Raw genomic sequence first — 23,878 nt, 5'->3', positions numbered from 1 at the left:
TAGTTTCTCATTTAGTATCTCGTTGTTTTATTATGTTAGGTACTTGTTCTCTTTTCAAGTTTAGTGCCTTGGTTTAGTTTCTATAGTTCCAGCCTCCCTTATTGGTTAGCTTTAGTTATTGTTTACTTTTGGTTTGCACATATTCTAGTTTCTCTGTTTACTTTAGTTCTAGGTTGTTATGTTTCTCTGGTTATTTATCTTTGTCCATAGCTTCATTTACATCTGGTTCCCTGATTCTTGTTCATTCAGTTCTTTGTTTATAGTTTTGTTTTTGTAGTCATGTTCCCCTGGAGTTATGTTATAGTCTAGATATCGTGTTTCATTTTGTTTTATAGCCTTGTCCTCTTAGCTACCATTCATATTTCCTCAGTTCTCTGCAGCCTCACTTACAGGGCACCCAGCATGTAGCTCATACAAACATGGCTAAGTAAGCACAGATTTTACCATCAAAGCAAATGCATCAAAGTAAGTGCATATTTAAACACATGCATACAGAACTTGGGTAGAAAATTCAGGTTCGCTCCCAAGTTTCAAGGGAAATACCCCCTACTCTATAATACTTCATATATACTTAATATTATCATTCAATCTACTTTGGAAAGCTTTCTTCTTGAGTATCTTCTTTCAGCAACTTCCACTAGGGGGCACCACAGCAGATCCTCCATCCTCTCCAATCTACCATCCTCCTCTGTCTGTATCTCCTCATTCTCTACATCCATGAACCTTCTCTGTGGTCTTCCTCTGTTCCTCCTCCTTAACTCCTCCATGTTCAACATCCTTTGTCCAAAGTTACTTCATATGTAGGAAATAATTATTATCAGATATTTTAACACATTTAAATTTAGTGATGCTGAATATAAACAGTTTCCTGTCTGCCATCATTATTCTGAACTCAGTTTGTCAGTTAAATATCGTTCTTCATCTGAAAGGTTTTCATGCTGCTCACAAAATGAGGCCCATGATGTAGAGGAAGGAGGCGGGATCAGCTCGGTGTGATCATCTGAGCTGAAGAACGGTCAGATCCCTCTGAGCTACAATGAGAGGCGCATCTCTACGACGTCTGTTCTGTAAGTAGAAACATTTTATCGTCTGTTTGGGTCAAAGTTCTGCTGTGTTTATTATTTCTGGCGGATTTATTTAGGATCACAGTTCAGAAATCAGAGCATAAAATAAAATAAGAAGGTTTTTACACCAAGAGAAATTCTGTTTGACTTCCAAGTTCTTCAGAGTTTCTGTTACTGATCTGAAAATATACATTTTTCTTTAGTTCTGATCTTCTTGCTGTGCTTAACAACAGTTAAAGGTTAGTAAACTTGTCTTATATTAAAACCTTTTAAATATTCAAAGTTATTATTTTGGAAAAATGCCTCAGAAATAGAAAATCATGAGAACATTTGATTTGAATAATTAATCAAAATGCCTTAATCTCCGTTTTATTACTTTTCACAACTGAAATCTTGATTATTTTGTCATTCCAGTCCTCCCAGCTGGTCTGACTGTGAATCCCAGCAGATCTCAGTTCTTTGAAGGAGACTCTGTGTCTCTGAGCTGTGAGGAGGACAACATCTCTGCTGGATGGACTGTGAGGAGAAACACAACCAGAGGAACTCAGTGTGGAGATGGATGGGGGAAACCAGCTGGTTCTTCCTGTACCATCAGCATCCTCTTCATAGAGGACACTGGAGTGTACTGGTGTGAGTCCAGAGAGGGAGCAGCCAGCAGCAGCATCCAGCTCACTGTCTCTGGTAAGATCAGACTGTGGAGTTAGTGTTGATGAAGCTGTGTGGAAATGGATGAAATGCTGTAGTTTGTCTCTGTGTTGAGGTGGATCAGTGATCCTGCAGAGTCCTGTCCTCCCTGTGATGGAGGGAGATGACGTCACTCTGAGCTGTCAAACAAAGACTTCCTCCAACCTCCCAGCTGCTTTCATTAAAGATGGCTCCCTCATCAGGACTGAGCCTGCAGGTCACATGACCCTCCACCATGTGACCAGCTCTGATGAAGGTCTCTACAAGTGTAACATCAGTGGTCATGGAGAGTCTCCATCCAGCTGGATCTCTGTCTCAGGTCAGCAGGTTGAAATAAATCACTGAACTTTGAGTGTTAATATCAACTCTTCATCACTTAATAAATCTTTATTTTAGAGAAATCCTCCACATCGTCTCCAACAACCACTCCTTCTCCTACATCAGCCTCTCCACCCTCTTCCCAGTTTCTTCCCTATGGGCTCCTGTCTCTAACTGGTGTCGTTGTTGTGGTTTTACTGCTGGTTCTACTGGTGAAACATCAGGTTAACAGGAAATCTAGAGGTGAGATCACATCTGTCATGCATGTCAATTATTTTAGGTGTGAGTTTTCTGGGTTTCTTCTCATGATCTTTCAGCTGAAATTCTAACAATGTTTGTATGTCAGAAAAAAGATGAACTGGTGAATTAGATCAGTGTTTGTTGGTTTCCAGGTAATCAGGAAGTTGGAGAGGAAAGTATCATTTACAGCGATGTTAAAATATCCCAGCATGAACAACGGAGAAACAAACCAAACAAAGGTAAAATTCTTTGTCTTGTATTTGGTTCAGTTGTCTGGCGCCACCTACAGTTAGTCTGGAAGAAACTAAAGAACTGAGCTTCACTGAGTTTTACTGGGACCAGTTAGAATATGTGCAGTGGATTATGACCAACACAATGTCCTGCTGTGTTTGTTCGTGCACACAAGACCAATAAAGGTTGATAGTTTTACAGTTTTAAATATTTAGAACTTGAGGAATATCAAAACAAGGAAGGAACTTATTTATGTCATAATTATGAATGGATTAATGGGAAAAGTAATGTACAGGTGATGCTCTTCATAATAAAATAGTGGTAGATGACGTGTTTTTCCTTAATTTACTAAAATGAGCCACGTTCAGCTTTTTGTCAATTAATGAAGGAACAAATTTGCTTTTAAATGCATTTAGAAAGCTGGTGTTGTGTCAACCAGACATTCATGTTTTAATGACTGTTATCATCAACATAATTAAAATGATGTCTATCACCTAAATATGACCTTGTAATGAATCAGAGTTGAAGTGAAAGAGGTCTGACGTGGCATCCCTACAGTACATGTTATATGTACAGATCACCAAATCTTAAACTATATCTCACTACAACAAATATTGAAATCAACTGTTGGACCTAAATGAGATTCCTGTTCCTCATGGATTCTGTTTTCAGACTGAGGATGTGAGACATTGTGTGATTTTGCTCATTTAGATCCTGATTTACAGTATGTTTGTGTTTATGTACAGATAAAGTTGCTCCCTCTGTGCTGCAGGTTGTGGGTTTTCTGCTAACTGACTCTAAGAGACTGCGGGCGTCCAGTTTCCTGTTTCTGTGTTTCAGCTACAGGTTCTCATGCCAACGCTGTAAACTCAGCAGCTTCACTGCAGGGCTGATATAACTAGACTTAGCTCAGTTACTAAAACACAGTTAAAGAAGATGAGTTTTATTAAATATTTCACTGTTTAATTAGTGTCTTTAATGTGATGATTACTTGTCATATTTCAGCACCATCTATAACACATCATCTAACACTTTCATTTAATAAAGGAACATCTATCCAACCTATTTTAAAATATAATTACCCCCTAAACCCAAACCCTGCTGGTTCCACCCTTGGCAGCAACAGCTGCCATCCAGTCTTTGTGTTAACTGGTAATGAGTCTTTTCCTTCACTGTGTAGGAATCTTGACCTACTCTTCTTTGTAGAATTGTTTTAAGTCAAGCAGCTTCCAAAACTGGTAAAGAACATCTCACTATTCTTCCCATGTCTGAGTCTGACTACCAAAAGGATCAGTTTACTTTGCACTTGGCAGGCTTGGAGCAGTTTGACCAGTCACAGCTGATGAGGCAGACTGATATGGCTGATTGAGTTTAGCAAAATGACTTTAACTTTGGTTGTAAACAACAAACTTCACTCTTGTGACGTTGTTTATAGTTAATATCTTCTAATATTTCATTGAAGCCTATGAATATAAAATGTTCTTTTAAACTGCTAAAATCAGCTAAAAGCTCTGAGGATTCTTCACTGTTCTACAAAGTCATGGTGATGTGAGATCTAACTTCACTGATCCCAACGTTAAAATATCCAGACTGTCCCTTTAAACACCAAGTTATTCAGTTTGAGCTCATAAATATAAATAAGGAAGTTTAGTACAGTTTTTCTAACTATAAATGTCTTCAATGTGATTTTCTATAGATAACAAGAAAATACATCATTACCATGAAACAAGATTCAGTTTCTCACGATGAGGAGATACCTGCTGGTAGAAACATGGTATCTGAGTTCATAAAGTGCTTCTTGTCTCCATTTATGTTTAATGATTCATAGTTAATCCTTCTCTGTATTTCTACAGAGCTTTCAGTGGTTACACTAGTTATCTTCTCACGCTGCACCAAAGAGCACTATAGATGGTTTTTCATGTGGTCCCAAACTGTGAGAAGGTAACTGAAGCCTCTTTTAGCTGCTACCAGCAGACTGAAACTGGTCAGGCTGTGGTTTGGTCTTCATAGATGTTGATTCTGTTCAAACCTGAGAAACTGTTTGCTTCTTACTTTGATGTGAATGTGTCTCACTGAGCAACAAAGGTGAGAAGCTTTGTGGTTTCCACTGCTGAGCTTCAGATAAACTCTCCCTGACACTCGTGGTGAAGATGAGGAGAAGCTTGCTGCTGAAGCCCATCTGCTTCAAGGTTTCATGTGTCGTGCTCTCAGTGATGGTGTTCTGCAGACCTTGGTGGTAATGAGTGGTTATTTATGCTACTGTTGCATTTCTAGCATCTGGAACCAGTCTGTCTGTTCTCTTCTGACCACTGAAATCAACCAGACATTCTTCATCCAAACATCTGTGGCTCACTTGAACTTTTTTCTTGTTTGGACCATTTTCAGGACTAGTCGGTGGAGCAGCAGGTAGCACTGTTACCTTGCAGCTAGAAGGTCTTTGGTTTGAATCCTGCCCTGGGCTCTTTCTGTATGGAGTTTGCATGTTCTCCTTGTGCATGCATGGGTTCTCTCTGGGTACTCCAGCTTCCTCCCACAGTCTAAAAACATGACTGTTAGTCTGATTGGTGTCTCTAGTTCTCCTTAGGTTTGTTTGTCCAGTGTGTCTCTGTGTTGCCCTGTGATGGACTGACTATCTGTCCAGGTTGTCCCACTTCCTGCCCAATGACCACTGGAGATCAGATCAGGATCCATAATTATTTTAATGATAATATATTAATCATGTTTCTAGTGACAGGGTGCTTTTAAACTGAGTACTTTATGTTTTACACCTTCCACTGGCAGCAACAGTTAGCTTCAGTCAGTTAGCATTAGCAATGCTAACTCTGCTAATGCTGCAAAGAGGCTCTTGTTGAAGCTCTGGAGCTTCAGTTTTATGAAGCTGCAGTAAAATGATTCTGCCTTCAGTAATTTGATCCTTTCTTCTTTGTTGGTCCACAGATCTCAAGCAGCTGTGCTTCACTACTGTTCTGTTCACTGAGATGAAGAAGAAGAAACTTTAATGATGTGACTCCTGGAGCCAGACGGTAAAATGTTGTTGTGAGTAAAACTAGATTCACTGACAAACATTTATTATTATGTTCAGATTTATGAAGCTGCTTCATTTTATACATTAGAAAAATTATCAAGGTTTGTATTCACAAGAGTCTGATTTCTGCTCCTATTTCTATTAATAAATTCATGTATTTGCTGTAAAAACATCAAAACTAAATGTTCAGGTTGATAAAAGCAACCAACAAACAAAAGACTGAAAATAAAAATTTGTGTTAAAAAGAAACAGAAACAAATATGAAGCCAAGAGGATCAATAGTTTAGTTTATTAGTTTAAATATCATAAAAATTTAAATAAAACATTAAAATGTTAAAATCATGTAATTAAGAAGATATACAGTATATTACAATATATAAATATGAAGTATAAATTAATTATTCACATAAAGAGCTTTGGTGAAAAACTGAAAGAATATCAATCAGAGCAATCATAAATAATGGAAAAAAAGACCAGTGCAGCAAAAAATACTTAAAAAATATTTGTATTTTTCAGAACTTCCAGCAGAACCAGAAGTGGTCCATTCTTCACTGAGGTCCTCCAGTTCCAGCAGAAATGTCCAGCTGTCAGCTCATCTTCAGCCTGCAGATAAAGATCTACTTCTGCTGAAGATCTGCTTCTTTCTCTGGAAATGAGTTCAGCAAGATGGACACAAAGGTCTCCTGAATGTATTTCAATGTTTCATTATCAGTGTGGTGTTCAATGTTCTCAGTAACTTCAGTTATTTTCTGTTTTCAATGTTTGGTCTGAACTGTTCTAACCACAGCAGCACGATGGTTCCTCTGCAGCTTCAACATGTTTAACCTGCGGTTCTGTAGTTTGTTTCTAACATTTCAGACATGATGTTCCTGTTTGTTTGTGGCTGACCAATGGAAACGATTCTTCAGAGCAGCTTGGAAAGAAATGAAACCAAAACCAGAGAATAAAACCTGCAGAAAACCCCTCAGTGTTAAACCAAAGCAGTTAGCTTTAGCTTGTTTTAATGTTTTATCTAGAAATGCTTTGAATGAACAAACCAACAAAATGTCATAAACTGCAGGTTATGTTGATTAATTAAAATAAATTCAGTGTTTGTATATTTATAACAAATAGATCTACCTGATGGGTCCCAGCTCAGCCATCAGTGGGTTTTATCTCTGATCAATCGACCAACCTGGAGAAGATCTAAAGTTGATTTAAGGTCCTAAAGAGTTCCCAGTTTTACTCTGATTTAAATATTTAGGTTTTTACTCATAGATCCAAACAATAAAATTCTAGTTTAATCAGAACATCAGACATGAAGCTCTGACCCGGGCCTGTTTGACCCACTTTGGTACCACTGGAACATAATACTGACCTCAGGCTGTAGTGTTGATAAACTATAGTAAAACATTAATAATTAAATCAGACTCAATAAATATTAATCAGTCTGAAGGAGGATTTTTATTTCCTAATCAGGAAGTTTTCTTTTATTAAGAAGGATGTTTTCTATTTATAGCAAAGTTGCAAATTTATTCTAGTCAATTTAATTAAAGCATAAAAATAAAAGAAAATCATATAAAAACCAACGTTAGACTAACTACTTCTGACTGGGTCTGAATGTTCAGAATATCATCTAAACTGAACCAGAAGAAGACTTTAGACAAACATACATGTTCTTCATGTTAATTAATGAGAAAATAATCAAATCTGTTCATTTTCCATCATCGTGTTTAAAGAGAACAAGAAAAACAAAAGAAAAGCTTAACTTCTGGAGCTTCTACTGACTGTTGCTCTGAACATCGTCACCATCAAGTGCACTAAGGCAGGAACAAACCATTTCATGCAGATACAGGGGGGTGATTACTTTTTGGTCTGGGAGACATTTAACTGTTACTGCCAAAGACAAGTAAAAACAAAGCCATCATTAACTTTATTTTTTAATAAGCTTGATGATGGTTATTAATTATGTCCAATCCTAATGTTTCCCTCCTTTACGGCGCCACTGATGCAATCTGCTGGGTTTCCTTAGATGGAAAACTTTTTAACCAACTAGAATAATAAACTGAGTTTGACTGCATTGTTTGATAATTAGGATCAATTAAAATATATTTATTTAACTTGGAACATGTATGATTGATTGAATTGACTTTGTGCTTTAAAATAACATGTTGTGAAGTGGTGCTATATAATTAAACTGAATTATATATTAGTGTCAAAGGTCAGATCTGATGTGTTTGTATGCGCTACAGCTCTGATGTTCTCCTCTGGTGATCTGCTAATTTGTCCAAATGACATCAAGAAAATCTAATCAAATGAATCATAACTAAAGATGATTATAAACTATAAATATTTGTAAAAACGCCTCTCTGATCATCGCTGAATCTGACCCAACCCACACAGCAGGCAGCTGGTTCTTTCTGATCAGATCAAGACTAAATGAAATATGAAAGATGTTTCTTCTTCTTTCTTGTTTCTTTATGTTTTTACTCACTGTTCCATTTAAAAAGAGTCCAAAATGAAAGTTATTAAAGCAAAGCCACGATCAGTTCACCAGATGGGACAGCAGCGGGTCTGGACAGGAAGTGAGGTCATCGGTCACGTGATCTCTGGTTGGAGCGAAGAAGCTTCATCTGAAGCTGGCTCTCCTGCTAACAGGAAGTCTCATGTGTCGCGTTAGCAGCGATGCTAAGTTGGTGTAAAACGTGTCAGAAACAACAAGACTGAAGAAGACAAACTGAGCTATAAACATGTGATGAGCAGAAGAAGACTGAAGCAGAGCTGCTGAACGTTTCTTCTTCTGATGTTTGTTCCGACCACAGAAGAACCTGTGGTGAAGGCTGCTAGACGTGTGAAGCTGCAGAGGCAGAGACGTCTCGGTTTCTCTTGGTGTTTAGTTGGTGGAAGGTCACCCAGTCACATTAATGTTTCAAGCTAAACACATAAAAATCTGCATAATTATTCATATTTATTAATGATGCATAATTAATGTCACCCTATCATCTCCACATCTTGTCTGACTGAGTCCCAGCAGGTCTGATGTTTCTAGGAGACTCCGCTGAAAGCTGGATGTAGAAAGGTCAAAGGTCAGTCAGATCCCAGGTATGACCTGCCGCTCCCAAATAGACAGGAAAACAAATATCCGAGCAGAACCACCAGAACCAAACCTGCTCCAAGCTTCCAACTGAACTGTTAAGATGTTTCTACAGGTTGATTTTAGATGTTAATTCTAACCAGGCCTTTTATTCCTGAGGGTTTCTGGACTCTTAGCACCTGGGAGGTTTTAGTCATCAGTAGACGAGAGATTTCATGGAACCGTTTGGACCGTATTAGCTCAAAGCTGAACACATGTTCACAGGTCATCTTTCAAAGTCTGTATCCAGTTGGTCCTCTTTGTGTTCTGGTCTTTGAAGGGTTAAACTCTGGGTTAACTTGGTCAGGTCACTCTTAATCCTACAAGTCCACTTACTGCTGGAGGTGTCCGACTACTGACTCCGGGTTTTTCAGAGACGATGCAGGCCGAACTTGATCAGTCCGTCGTAGAGTTGGACCTCGTCAGCATGGCAGAGGAGGTGTCATGCTGTGTCCTAGTGAGGCAGGATGTGAAGGGAGCTGTGTTCTTCTCTCAGTGGGGCAGATGAGGAAAAGATGGAGGTGTGACTGCTTGAAAACGTCAAAATAAAAGACCATAAATCAAGTTTTTTTCTGTTTGTTTTTGCCCTCTGGGTCGGCAGACCCGGCTCCAGAGGAATCTAGCTGGGGGGGGGACAGTAAACAGTGATTTATGTAGCATTTTAAGTGAAATAACCGTGTTGTTTATTGATACACAATGAAGAATAATGACTTAAACAGCGACATGTAATTGTGTATCAGTCACAACAAAATGCTGAGTAATTATGCTCAGGTTATCATAAACTTTAACTCATGTGTTTCAGAGATCTTAGAAACTCATCATCACTGCATTATAATCATTGTGTTTAAAACACATTAACTCCAGAACCCTGAAGGCAACTGAAGAACTTCTCCTGCATCCTTTGAAGGATCCATCTACGTTGGCCTGGTGGCCGCAAAAACCTGGAAGGGAGGAAGTGATTGGCTGCGAGTTTGGACGGTCTAGCCTTCAGCAGGTGTTCCCACCCTTACCTCAGCATCACTTCTGTTACCTAGCAACCGTGAGAGCATGAAGCACAGAGCTGTGAAGCTGTAAAGATGGAGCCTGAAGGTTAACTCCGCTGTCTCCACTGTAACTAACTGGTTTTTATTTACCTCTTTATACAGGTCCTTCTCAAAATATTAGCATATTGTGATAAAGTTAATTATTTTCCATAATGTCATGATGAAAATTTAACATTCATATATTTTAGATTCATTGCACACTAACTGAAATATTTCAGGTCTTTTATTGTCTTAATACGGATGATTTTGGCATACAGCTCATGAAAACCCAAAATTCCTATCTCACAAAATTAGCATATTTCATCCGACCGATAAAAGAAAAGTGTTTTTAATACAAAAAACGTCAACCTTCAAATAATCATGTACAGTTATGCACTCAATACTTGGTCGGGAATCCTTTTGCAGAAATGACTGCTTCAATGCGGCGTGGCATGGAGGCAATCAGCCTGTGGCACTGCTGAGGTCTTATGGAGGCCCAGGATGCTTCGATAGCGGCCTTTAGCTCATCCAGAGTGTTGGGTCTTGAGTCTCTCAACGTTCTCTTCACAATATCCCACAGATTCTCTATGGGGTTCAGGTCAGGAGAGTTGGCAGGCCAATTGAGCACAGTGATACCATGGTCAGTAAACCATTTACCAGTGGTTTTGGCACTGTGAGCAGGTGCCAGGTCGTGCTGAAAAATGAAATCTTCATCTCCATAAAGCTTTTCAGCAGATGGAAGCATGAAGTGCTCCAAAATCTCCTGATAGCTAGCTGCATTGACCCTGCCCTTGATAAAACACAGTGGACCAACACCAGCAGCTGACATGTCACCCCAGACCATCACTGACTGTGGGTACTTGACACTGGACTTCTGGCATTTTGGCATTTCCTTCTCCCCAGTCTTCCTCCAGACTCTGGCACCTTGATTTCCGAATGACATGCAGAATTTGCTTTCATCCGAAAAAAGTACTTTGGACCACTGAGCAACAGTCCAGTGCTGCTTCTCTGTAGCCCAGGTCTGGGGAATGCGGCACCTGTAGCCCATTTCCTGCACACGCCTGTGCACGGTGGCTGTGGATGTTTCTACTCCAGACTCAGTCCACTGCTTCCGCAGGTCCCCCAAGGTCTGGAATCGGCCCTTCTCCACAATCTTCCTCAGGGTCCGGTCACCTCTTCTCGTTGTGCAGCGTTTTCTGCCACACTTTTTCCTTCCCACAGACTTCCCACTGAGGTGCCTTGATACAGCACTCTGGGAACAGCCTATTCGTTCAGAAATTTCTTTCTGTGTCTTACCCTCTTGCTTGAGGGTGTCAATAGTGGCCTTCTGGACAGCAGTCAGGTCAGCAGTCTTACCCATGATTGGGGTTTTGAGTGATGAACCAGGCTGGGAGTTTTAAAGGCCTCAGGAATCTTTTGCAGGTGTTTAGAGTTAACTCGTTGATTCAGATGATTAGGTTCATAGCTCGTTTAGAGACCCTTTTAATGATATGCTAATTTTGTGAGATAGGAATTTTGGGATTTCATGAGCTGTATGCCAAAATCATCCGTATTAAGATAATAAAAGACCTGAAATATTTCAGTTAGTGTGCAATGAATCTAAAATATATGAATGTAAAATTTTCATCATGACATTATGGAAAATAATGAACTTTATCACAATATGCTAATATTTTGAGAAGGACCTGTACATTCCTGATGGCGTATAAGCTAGTTTTCTTCAGAATATTCTTGTTTTATCATCTTTTAATTTTATTCTGGCTCAATATTCAGCCATTTAAAATGTTTAAAATAACTTTAATGTTCATGGATATGAAACAATAATAGTAAATAAAGTATACTGGTGACAAATACCACTTCATTTTTTGGTAAAACTTTTACCAACTTAAACACAAACATAATAACTCTCTGAACCAAGTTTAAATCAATTTATTGATAGATCACAATAACAAATCAAACAAACATTGAATTATATCTGTCAGCTGACAGCTGGTGAGGGGAGCTCTGAACACATCCAGTACTTTTTGAAATTAGACTCTTGGTAAACCAAATATATATTTCAGCTTTACACATCTACATGCTCTGAAAACATAATATTTATAACTTTATTCACTGCTTCTCTCTCTCCTCTGCCATTACTAGTTCCCTTTGAACAATCCACTTTGACCTGCAATGAATCATGGGATAGGGTGGGCAACGAAGAATAGAACTGACCCATCCTGCAAATCTGGGGAAAAGAAGGATGTGTTAAGAGGAGCCTTCAAATTCAGACAGCCTTCGTCGCTTCGCTATGACGTAATCGATCTAAAATACAGCCTTTGAAGGATGCAGCCTCCTAACCCTCAGCCCATTTTGTCATACTACTTTGTCAAAGTGTCTTCTTTACCGGCTCCACAGTCCCATTTAATAGCCTACAGCTCCCTCTGCTGGTTGTCTTGGGTGAATACATTGCATGTTGGCAACTTAACTTACATGGGGGTTGTAATCCGTCTTGGGTGGACCCAGATACCTGAATGGATGGGCCCGGCCCCCCTACTCCTGCCCCTTGGCGCCGGCTCTGTGTATCGGTGTGGACAGGATTCAATGCAGCATGGAGACACGTGTAAATGTGGGCGTCCCTTTAAATGTCTGCAGCAGGTTTACAGTTTTCCTTTAATTCTCCTCAAACTGCAGCGTGTCTCCAGATGTTCTGACTTTATGGACCTCACCCCAGAACCTCCAGCCAGCTGGGTTTCTCAGGAAGAGAATCACCAGCAGAAATAAACACCCTGAGAGATTTAAAATGGTTCAATAAGGAGGAAAACTGGCTGAAAGCAAACCTGTGATCAGTCTTTACCAAACAGACGATGAGAAAACACACAACCAGAGATGTTGGAACCTGAGTCGATAGTTTTACTAATATTAATATGAATATTTCCAGATCTATTATTTTGATCAAGGCATTTCATAATGAAGTGTTATAACTGTTGTTGTGCTGCATTGTTCCTAACCAGGAAGAAGGATTACTAAACTGGCTAAAAACTCCTGGATGTTAAACTGAGCTGTTCTGACTGCAGCGTCTTCGTCTGAAAAATAAAACCAAGAAATAAAATGAAAATAAGCACAGATCAGTCAGATTACTGCCTGCAACAATGAGCCAATGTTACATTTATATTTCAGAAACCTAACTGTTTGTTAGTGAAAATGAAAATGTACGGCAGAGTTAAATATTGATACAAGAACTGGGTTTTCAACCAGTTTATTTGTTTGCTTGGAGAATGAGTTTGTGTGTGTGTGTGTGTGTGTGTGTGTGTGTGTGTGTGTGTGTGTGTGTGTGTGTGTGTGTGTGTGTGTGTGTGTGTGTTTGTGTGTGTGTGTTTGTGTGTGTGTGTGTGTGTGTGTTTGTGTGTGTGTGTGTGTGTGTGCGTGTGTGTGCGTGTGTGTGCGTGTGTGTGTGTGTGTTTGTGTGCGTGTGTGTGTGTGTGTGTGTGTGTGTGTGTGTGTGTTTGTGTGTGTGTGTGTGTGTGTGTGTGTGTGTGTGTGTGTGTGTTTGTGTGCGTGTGTGTGTGTGTGTGTTTGTGTGTGTGTGTGTGTGTGTGTGTGTGTGTGTGTGTGTTTGTGTGTTTGTGTGTGTGTGCGTGTGTGTGCGTGTGTGTGCGTGTGTGTGTGTGTGTGTTTGTGTGCGTGTGTGTGTGTGTGTGTGTGTGTGTGTGTGTGTGTGTGTGTGTGTGTGTGTGTGTGTGTGTGTGTGTGTGTGTTTGTGTGTGTGTGTGTGTGTGTGTGTGTGTGTGTGTGTGTGTGTGTGTGTGTGTGTGTGTGTGTGTGTGTGTGTGTGTGTGTGTGTGTGTGTGTGTGTGTGTGTGTGTGAAATGTCACTAGTATTAGTTTGTAAATAATGAATTGTTTGTTTGCTCCTAATTTAATGTAAATATTGTTGTAGTTTTTCCATCTTCATTTGCAGCAGCCCTGCTGATGGTTTCTTCTCATTTAGATCCACTTGTATTTAAACAGTCTGTCATCCATTGCTCATGTTGGTGGTTCTGTTTGGTTTGTTGTTAAACTTTTGGCCCGAATATAAAAGAAGTTTTCCACTGACGTCCTTCTGGCCTTGTGTGTTTTGTTGCCGTTTGGGTCCCACCTCCATGGCCACTTGACCATTTTGACCAGCGTGTTACACGACCACAGAATGAGATTTAATAAAGAAACTTTTCTCTTTTATCTTGTAAACACAATGCAGCGCAGATCAAACCAGTTAAAGAAGAACTCAGCAGTTTCCTCTTTTCTTTCAGACATTTCCACTTTATTCTAAAGGTTTTGATTCTAATTTTGTCATGTGTTGTCTTTGCCTGCTGCTTACACTCACTCACCACTAGATGCCGCCAGGATTCCCCGATGTGGAGGTTAGCAGGTGTTCCTCATCTGCAGTCATCTGGAGGAGTATAAGAAGGTGGAGCCTTTGTGGTGACTTCATCTGGCCAAGCCTTTAGTATTGTGTTCTTGCTGAAGCTCACAGTTATTTATCCTTTTGTGTTTTCCTTTCTAGGTGACTTCAAGTCCTTGCCTCAGAGCGCTGGTAGCTTTCAGCCCTGGCTCAAAGTCTCTGCTTTGCATCTTGTCAAAGTTCCCAAGCTTCCAAGTAATTTACCTGGATCAAGTACTGGCTGACAGCTCTAAGCCTTCGTCCTCCTTCAAGCGAACCCTGCTCACCTATTCACAATCCACATCCAGCTTCCTGAAACCTCAACAGGTAACCAAGTTTTATAAATCAAACTGTCAAGAACTGACCTGAACCTTCTCCTGAGAAACTCACCACCTCCTCAGACTGACTCAGCAGCAGATTCATAAAACCAAACTCAGATTTTTCTCAACATTTTGAATTTATTCTTGAAATCTAATGGAAAAGACACAGATACTTTTTCATAGATTACCTCCCTAAAATAGTTGAAGGATTCGATCCACGAATCAACGGTAGAGAAGCTTTGATGCGACTCACATGTTGGTTAATTAGAGTCTGATTTACACCACAAAACATGGGAACCCCCCCACCCCACCCACTAACTAAGAGCTCGCTGCGACTAAAGATACGGAGGAGGGCGGAGCTGAAAGGTGGAGCCTCCAACCATAGAGTCACAACATTCGTAAGAAAACGCTTGAAATCATTTTGTACGAGATCCATTAAAAGCTTTTATTAGCCATCAGTGACCAACTTTCTGAAAGCCACCATCCTGTAACCATTTTTAAGATCTGTTAATTGTTTATAACCTTCATCAGTTTTAATAGTAAAAGCTGAAATATGTTTTAGTGTGTTTGATTTAATTTAGAGTTAATTATGACAGTCTGGTGTTTTCTACAGAATGCAGGATGAAGAGGAAACACAGGTCGTCTGTTCTCAGTGAGGAAGAATCATCAGAACGATGCAGGACCAAAACATGCAAAGATACCATCATGAAAACACTGCAGAGGAGAGGGTATGCTCCTGTCCTTTTAGCTCTCCATGAAAATCTGCTCAGCTTGTCTGGGGAAAGTGGAACCAGCAGAACCTCCCTACACCTGCTGCAGCATATTCTATGGAGGTGCCTGGTGTCTGTCTGGGGCCTCCTGGAGCCGAGGCTACCTGTGCCTTGCTGCCCCTGGGTGCCCCTTGAGTGCTGCAAGGTTGCTACCCTTCTTAATATTCTAACTACTTTGTCAATCCAGGTGACAAAATAAATGGTAAATGGACTGAAAGAACACGCATTGACAAAACTGTTGGTACCCCTCTGTTAATAAACAAAAAACCCACAATGGTCCCTGAAATAACTTGAAGCTGACAAAAGTAATAAGGAATAAAAGTGTACTGAAAATCCCCCGATTAAAATCAGACATTGATTTTAAATTAAGGTTGAACAGAATCATTTTAAAAAACAAACAAATGAAACAGACCTGGACAAAATCAATGTTACCCCTAGAAAAGATTGAAAATAATTTGACTATAGGGACGTGTTAAACTAAGGTATGTCCTCTAGTTAGCATTACAGGTGTCTTCAAGCTTTTAATCAGTCCGTCTGCTCATTTAAAGGGTGACTAGTAGACACTGTGCTGTTTGGTGACAAGGTGTGAACCACACTGAGCTTGGACCAGAGGAAGCTAAGGAGAGAGTTGTCCCAAGAGATTAGAAAGATTATTATAGATAATCATATTAAAGGTAAACGCTATAAGACTGGATGTTCCTGTGACCACAGCTGCACATATTATTCAGAGGTTTAAGGTCCACAGTCTGTAGCTGACCTCCCTGGACGTGGCCTCTGCAGGAAAATTGATAACAAATTGAAAAGAAGGATAATGCGACTGGTAACCAAAGAGCCCAGAACAACCTCCAAAGAAATGGAAGGAGAAGTCAAAGTTCAAGGTACATCAGTGTCAGATCACAGCATCCGTCGTTGTATGAGCCAAAATGGACGTCATGGGAGACGACCAAGAAGGAAACCACTGTTTGAATTAATCAAGAAATCAAGAAAATAATACTGTCGATCACTGTTGAAATGATCGCCTCAAAAAGTTAAGCAACAAAATATTAAGTTCCAGGTACCATCATTTATGTCCAGGTCTGTTTAATTAGTTTGTTTTTGAGAAGGATTCTGTTGAACAACAATTCAAAACCAATGTCTGATTTTCATTGGTTGATTTTCAGTGAATTGTTATTTATTATCACCTTGGTCAGTTTCAAGTTATTTCAGTGACCATTGTGGGTTTTTTGTGCAACAGGGGTACCAACAAATTTGTCCACAGGTGTGTATGAATCACTTTTCCAGTCACACCAAAATATTAAAGCGCTTCACACTAGAGCCTCATTCACTCAGTTGCACTTACAAACAGGCACACATTAAGTGCCTTGCTCAGTGGCACATCGACATGTGGCAGGAGGAGGCTGGTTTCCACTAAGCCACAGTCGCCTAATTGACACACACACACACACACACACACACACACACACACACATCCTTGTTTAACTATCTTATTAATATAGATAGATAGATAGATAGATAGATAGATAGATAGATAGATAGATAGATAGATAGATAGATAGATAGATAGATAGATAGATAGATAGATAGATATTTATATCAGAATCAACTTTATTGCCAAGTTCGTTCATACAAACAAGGAATTTGACTCCGGTACACTTTGTTCTTTTGTTCTGTTTTTGTATTACAGAATAAACATATTTACAATGTACAATATACACATATATAATAAAAAGGTGCATTTGCAACATCTGTATGCTGTTGTTTTGTACTCTATTAAATGTTCATCAGAGAAACATCCTGGGGGAAGAAACTGTCTCTGTATTCGGTTTTAGTGAACAGTGCTCTGTAGCGCCACCTGAAGGTAAAACTCTAAACAGTTTATGTGCAGGGTGTGTGGGTTCTGTTGGCAGAACGCAGCAGTTTGAAAACTGGTGGACTGTTGAGTTTAGCAGCTCTCTGATACCAAAGCTTTGGTTTGATCAAGTTGAACTATTTTCCACTGAACAAAGTGTCAGATGTTACATGGTTTGATGGTTATGTAGTTTGATGATGTCATAGGTCAGAAGGTCGTTGGTGACTGATGGATCGGTCACCTGGTTGTTTGTTACGTTGGTTAATCTCAGTGTGGAGTTCTGGGATCATTTTAACGCTGCTGTCCTCTGAGGCCTCGGCTGGTTTCCATTTTACAGTCAGAGAAACTTTTCATTTCCTGCTTTTATTTAAATCTAAGCTCTCATTTGGTTTTCAGTTCAACCTTGATCTACCTGTTTCATTTAGTAAACTCTGAGTATTAAACAAGCTGAGAACAGCTCCTCATAATCTGTATTATTGACTTATTTTGTCGTATTTGAGTTACTTTATGGAAGCTTAGGGCAGCATCTAGCAAACTTCACTCCGACCGTAACAAACAGAGCCGTCAGGAAGGTCTTAAGGCAGGTTTTCACAACCAAACTAATTTGTTTATAGAGTCCCACCTCCTCAGACTTCCAGATGTGGTAGACCTTCAAACAGCCCAGCTGATGTTCACAGCTGGAGACAATAAAGCAAAGAATCTACAAGCAGCAGCACTGTAAAACTCTTAGAGTATGAAGAGCTCCTGGGTAGAACCTGCTGTATGATGAACCAACCAGACTGGGTCCAACAAACTGGTTTTACACGATGCAAACAGAGGCAGCTGATCTGTCAGACTGTTTTAACCAGTTTTCCCAGCTTCACTGCATGAATGCTGTCATAAAACAATGCAACAAAGTTGTGTCATCAGATAACCTGTGGGCAGGTCTACTGTAGGCTGGATCTTTATAAATTCAGATTACAGGTTTCACTCTTTAACTGTCAGCTGGGAGCTTCCTCTAACAAAGGTTAGTTTTATTTCTCTATTTTCTGACGACACGGAACAAAAAACTAGATTTATTTCAGATTTAATCTTTGATTATAGTGATTAAATCAGTATATTTAACATTTCATATTTGCATTTTAGCAACTAGTCACTAAACTTTCTTTTCTTTTTCATTTAACCCTGAGGTAGTTACAGTATAGGCCCATAATTATTCATACCCCTGGTAGATTTAGGTTTAAAGTAATATTTTATTTCTACCAACATGTTTCTTCTGACTGGAAGTCAGGTTAACATTTTAGACCCAAACTGAATCCTGACTTGAGTCTGATAGAAAATCTGTGGAGGAAGCTAAAGATTAGGGTGATGGCAAAGAGAGGGTGTGAATAATTTAAGGTCTATCTGTATTTACTTTAACAATAACTCAGACCATAAATCCTGAAGTGTTTACCAGGTTTAATGTTGGTTTGCTGCTCCAGACTTCCTCTTTCTGATGGAAATCAGTTTCATTGTGATGTTGCATGAACAGATTACAGAGTTAGGAGCAGATTTATTATTAGTTTTCAGGATAAAATGTTTCAGATTAAACCTGTTTAAACTGATCTAATGGAGATAAATTCAGTTAGTCAGGTGACCTCTGTAGAAGTCACGTGATTTCCATGAAGAGCAGACTGACACATGCGCAGTGTCGTCTGCAGATATTTGGACGTTGGTCGTCTTCTTGTTTTTATTGAAGGCTTTTAAAGGAGGTAGATGTTGGACCAGGTACCAGTTTGTTGGTTGGTTCAGATGTTGGTCACTGTGGTTAGTTAGAAACTGATGGTAGGTTAGTTTTTAATGTGCGTAGGTTCATGTTGTCTCTCAGCTCCTCCTTCTTCCGTGAAGCCGTCGCAGCGAGACCTCGATTCAACCCTGAGTTTCTCTCGACTAGAAATAGTTAGTCGGCCTAAACTAGAGTCAGAGTTCCTCTCTAACCCTAAAGTAGATCTAACAGAGTTTATTACTAAAGTTAAACTCTGATCTCTGTTGAGTATTACACTAAACTCAGGGTTAAACTCATTGAGGAATTTCAATGAGGAAATGGCTGCTTTTTTACCTGCGTCACTCATCAGGACTCTGCTGTTTCTCAGCTGCTTCCTGCTTGTTTCTGTTGGTAAGTTTAATCTTTGATAATAAGAAGAATAATGTTTTTTTTCATGTGAGATGATGAGATTTAAAAATATTTCCTCATTCCTGTGGTGTACAAATTATCCAAGTCAATTCACCTTTTTGCTGATTCCTATCCCTGTTTAATGATTATGCTTATTGATTAATTACTGTTTATCAAAATTATAATTAAAAATCATAATTCAGAAAAATATTTCTTTAACCAAAAATCGTTACCTATGAATGAAAGTCAGAAATGTCACTGTCTGATCAGCCGCCCTGCTGAACAGTGGGGGAACTTTGACCTTATTTTTAACAGATAAATCACTCTTGCACCAAATAAACATAAACGCTTCTCTTTATATATGTAAAGATTTATTAAAACCATATAGCCCTGATATAATTTCTACTCTGGTCCAAAAACCTTCACCTAATTATCACAAAGCAACATTCTACTCAAAGCTGATAAAAATGACCACCTAACAATAAATAATAAAAGAAAATATATGCGCATTGAGTGTCTATGAAGATCAAACCAGCAGTTTTATGGACAAAATGTGGAATTTGGGTTAACTTGGAGAAAGAAGCCATCCTGGAGTGCTGATGTTTCTATTTTGGCTATCAGCTGGTAGACGGTCGGCTGGGCCCTTAGCCACTAGCAGCTGATTGCCCCAAATCTCAAACAAAGGTCATAAAACAGGAATTGAGTGGAAAAACTCCAGTAATAAAACTGGAGACAAAGGAATGGTCTGACCACAGCTGCTTTAAAAGTCCAACTTCTAACTCCTGGCTGATTTGAGATCAGCCGGACCAAATATACAGACGCACCTTGCTGATTGCATCCATGCTAAGCGACTCAGCAAGGTGCTGGTACAGAAAATCAAACAGCTCAGCAGAAAACACTTCATTCAGTATTTCCATGTAACAAACTGATACCTTGAATTAACTACAGGTGATTCTATATCACTTTATGCCTCACCCTGCCCAGACCTCTAAATGCACCTATGCGATTTAATATACAAAAGGGAACAACTTTACTTTGACGATGATTTCTTCTCTTCAACGCTTTGACGATGGGCCGTAGGTCTGAGGACAGCAGGGGGCCAGGGTGAAACAGAGTGACACGTCTGTGATCAATTCAGAGAAAATAAAACGTCAGCTCCTTATCCCTCTGAAACGATGAATATGAGGGCTGATGCAGTCGACTCAGCAAGGGAACGGGGTCTCCTTGGAAATTAAACCTCTCTGGGTTCACCTGCACATAGGTTGGGATATGAACCTTCTGACCTTCTCGTGTCAAACAGGTTCCAACTTTCAAGCTCTTGCAGGAATGGTCAGTATGGAGGAAAAATAAACCCGCCAGTGAGTTTATATTCCTCCAGAGATGTGCCTCCTTATTGTCGTAGGAACGACACGGTAATGGAAACAGAAGGTTGGTTTCCTCTGGTTTTATACTCCTGATGATGTCAGAGCTTCAACGCCTGTTGAGCTGCTCATGTCGAACTGCGCAGCCTCGTCAGTCTGTCCGATCCAAAATGGATGACCACAACACCTAATTCATACCTACTTATTACTATTTCATCCCTTCCTCCTCCCAGTCTGTACCTGTAAAAATACCCGTTTTGTAACCATGTACTTAACTTTATTTGTTTTTAGGTAAGTATTTTAATTACATAATGATGAATTATTATGTAATTCAACTTGATATTTCTCTCTGTTCCAATTTATTTTCGTTTTATTTGCTGTTTGGACCAGCCCCCTCTTAACCCACAGTAACTCTGAGTCTCTGTTAGATGATATTTATTGGATTCATTAAACCACATTTCCTCACAGTAGAGACTATGAGTAGAAAATAGTGAATCCTAAACGTCTCCTTGGTTAAAACCAACACATGGTCCATATGAGGCGTCCTGCAGTAAATAATCAACTAAAACTGAGAATGAGACAAAGTGACCAGCAGGCGTGTGAAGGTCCAACCAGCTGCTCTGCTGTAGTTCCTAGTAAACATGGACCCATATGAGATTCTCATGGTGGGATAACCTTCAATAAATATACCATGGTTCTACCGGACCGTGATATTAACACTAACAATGTTTAACATGATCTGAAAACTTTAACTTCAATCATCTGTTCTTGGTTTTCACTGTAGATTAAATCTGATGTTGATCAGCTGATAATTATCTGAAACTTTATATCAGAGAAGAACCAATCAATCAATCAGCCAGAGATGAAGCTGAGAGGTTTTACTCTTCTCTGGTCTGGGAGAGGTCAAAGGTCAGGTGAGGCCTGGGGGCCATAAAAGGTCAAGATCTGGTTTCAACTATAAATAGACAATAATTATAATGTTTTAATCAACTAGAGTCTGTTTCTAAAGCAGCATTAGACAGTAAATTATTAATCTTCTTATTCTGAATGTGCAGCTTTAACATCTTTGCTCTGTGATGTTTCCTCTCCTGCAGATCAGAGAATCATCAGCGCTGAACCTGGAGAAGAAGTCATTCTGACATGTAGAGCAGCTGAGAAGAAAGATGTTCTAGTTGTACTGTGGAACAGAACTGATCTGGGGTCAGATCAGTTTGTTCTTTTATACAGATCCAAGCAGTTTGATCCAGAGGGTCAATTTCTATCCTTTAAGAACCGGGTGGATCTGCAGGACGTGAAGAATGGAGACGTGTCTTTGGTTCTGAAGAACGTGACGACTAATGATACAGGAATATATGAGTGTCGAGTCGCTCACAAAGAAAATGATCGCATGAAGAGATCCAATCTGGACACTGACCCCATCAGCATTATTGACCTGATAGTTCAAGGTGAGTCTGTTTGTTTCTGGATCAGAACTTCCAGCAGCTTCCTGGTTCTTGACATGAGAGAAACATCTCAGATCAGATGTTAGATGGACAGAAACACTTCAAGGAATCATAGTTTTCATGTCTGACAGAAACATCTTATAACTGAAATGAAAACTTAACAATATTACAGTTTAATTAAAAAAATGAAACCGAACTGTAGAACATCATCTAACTGCTTCATACATTCAAGAAGCAATAGATGCCATATTGTTGATGCTAAAATAATGTATTATTACAGTTATGATAATGTTGTCTAAGACATTCATTTATTATTTAGATTTTAATATATAGAAACATATATAGTGAATAAGATAAATGAGTGATGCTGTAACTGTTTAAAATCACCTGTTTGATGACAATCATTTATCGATCAGTTTATTTCAGATAAAAATACTTAAATAATAAATAAAATGTCCGTCACAATCCACCACTTTACTGGAACATATTAGACCCATAATGTTCTATTTATTGTAATAAAAATCAACTAATAAACATGAAAATAAACACTGAGAGAATCTGTGTTTTCAGCTAATTCAACTAATGGATAAATTCAAACCAATCTGCCCATCTTAGATTAGGTGAGATTAAAACCATCATATCTCAGGTTCTACATGGTCCATCAACATAGAATAAAAACTAGGAGGAAGATTAAAATCTGGACGTCTGAGTGAACTTGGTCCTCCAGGTGACAGAGGTTATTACAGGGCTTTGAAAGCATCATGTGATCTGATCTCCACCAGCATGAAGATTGACTCCTTGGTTACAGTAAACAAGTTTTGTTGCTTGTTGCTCTTCTTCTATTTATCTTCTAATGCTGGGAGTCTGACAAGCTAATATTAGCTGGTTAATTAGACAGGTTGTTGGCTCGGTCAGCTACCTCCCACTGTTCTGTTTAACACACCTGTAGATCTAACCTCTAGAACCAGAACCAGGACTTTCCAAAGGTTCTGTCTCGTTAACAACAGAAACATGTAGGGCATTAGAACAGGTAAAAGAGGAGAATGCAGACAGACTCTGATCTCTCCAGAACTTTCCTCCATAAAAAGTAAAAAATATGGTGCAGTGAAACTACTTCTCAAAGTACATTTTCTTTCCAAACGTTACTCCAGTAAATGTAACTAGTTAGTACCCACCTCTGGTCATCATCTAACTGACAAATCAAACTAACATCTGGTTCTGTTCTGCAGGAAAGAAGGATGAACTAAAAGAAGATGGAGGAAAAGAGGACAAACAACAGGGGGATGGAGGAGAGAAGAATGGATGGAACAGGACTGGACTGATAGTTGGTCTCTCTGTTCTTGGTATTATTATTGTTGTTGTTGTTGTTGTTGTTGTTGTTGTTGTTGTGGTTCTGGTTCTACGTAGAAGGCAGAGACCTTCATCATCAGAACCTAACCCACCTCCAGCAACAGAAGCTGAACTCGAGCAAATTACAACAGAACTATAAAAGTGTGATAATTCATGACAACCTGAGAGATGATTTCAACACATCAACATGAAGGATAAAACTGATTTCTGCCTGATTGTGTTTCTCTGTTCCAGTCAGATTCCTTCAGTTCAGACTCAGTACTGACTCCAGTATTACCAGAACCTTGGATACACTCAGATTCACTGTGAAACATTTCTTCTAAACCTTCTATTTATATCAGGGTTTTTTTTTTTGCCTTCATCAATATTTAAACCGGAGCAGAATTTGATGAACAATAAAGTTTGCAGTTCTTCCTTCTGCTAACAGGCTTTATGGAGATGCTGGTTTCATTTTCCAGTTGGACTTGGTACCGACCCACACTGCCGCAGTCGATATCATTTATTTCAGAACGTGATCCATGTTCAAAGACAATGTTTGGTTATTATATTTATTGTTCCAC

The 23,878-nt window shown here is 39.3% G+C and overlaps 2 protein-coding genes and 1 long non-coding RNA gene across 4 annotated transcripts; all 3 read left to right on the top strand.

Annotated features, from left to right (window-relative positions):
- The first annotated feature begins 882 nt into the window (after nucleotides 1-882).
- Nucleotides 883-1,502, top strand: LOC124880650. Its single transcript, XR_007041410.1, has 3 exons — nucleotides 883-1,067; nucleotides 1,268-1,303; nucleotides 1,479-1,502. It is a non-coding gene; the product is annotated as an uncharacterized LOC124880650 (long non-coding RNA).
- An 11-nt stretch (nucleotides 1,503-1,513) lies between these two features.
- Nucleotides 1,514-3,435, top strand: LOC124881016 (low affinity immunoglobulin gamma Fc region receptor II-like; the record flags this gene model as incomplete). The annotated part of the gene is made up of 5 exons (XM_047386500.1): nucleotides 1,514-1,745; nucleotides 1,825-2,067; nucleotides 2,145-2,309; nucleotides 2,459-2,545; nucleotides 3,284-3,435. Coding segments are annotated over 5 exons (879 nt in total), but the record flags the coding sequence as incomplete, so codon positions are not given.
- A 14,550-nt stretch (nucleotides 3,436-17,985) lies between these two features.
- Nucleotides 17,986-23,188, top strand: LOC124880623 (junctional adhesion molecule B-like). 2 transcript variants are annotated; one of them, XM_047385901.1, is made up of 3 exons: nucleotides 17,986-18,040; nucleotides 18,881-19,168; nucleotides 21,621-23,188. In XM_047385901.1, the coding sequence occupies exons 2-3, from the start codon at nucleotides 19,096-19,098 to the stop codon at nucleotides 22,052-22,054; spliced, it is 507 nt and encodes a 168-aa protein (XP_047241857.1). In that variant the 5' UTR covers nucleotides 17,986-18,040; nucleotides 18,881-19,095; the 3' UTR covers nucleotides 22,055-23,188. The 2 variants fall into 2 exon arrangements, with proteins under 2 accessions (XP_047241857.1, XP_047241856.1); XM_047385900.1 differs by lacking the exon at nucleotides 17,986-18,040 and adding an exon at nucleotides 18,708-18,780.
- The last annotated feature ends 690 nt before the right edge of the window (nucleotides 23,189-23,878 follow it).

Source organism: Girardinichthys multiradiatus, chromosome 14 (genome assembly GCF_021462225.1).
Source record: "Girardinichthys multiradiatus isolate DD_20200921_A chromosome 14, DD_fGirMul_XY1, whole genome shotgun sequence".
Lineage (NCBI taxonomy): Eukaryota > Metazoa > Chordata > Actinopteri > Cyprinodontiformes > Goodeidae > Girardinichthys > Girardinichthys multiradiatus.
Note: the sequence above shows the minus strand (reverse complement) of the source record. Positions and strands in the feature narration are given on the sequence as shown.

Coding starts and splice junctions, on each gene's coding strand:
- LOC124880623 (XM_047385901.1), top strand. CDS start 19,096: ATGGCTGCTTTTTTACCTGCGTCACTCATCAGGACTCTGCTGTTTCTC. Junction 19,169..21,620: donor CTTCCTGCTTGTTTCTGTTG/GTAAGTTTAATC, acceptor CCTCTCCTGCAG/ATCAGAGAATCATCAGCGCT.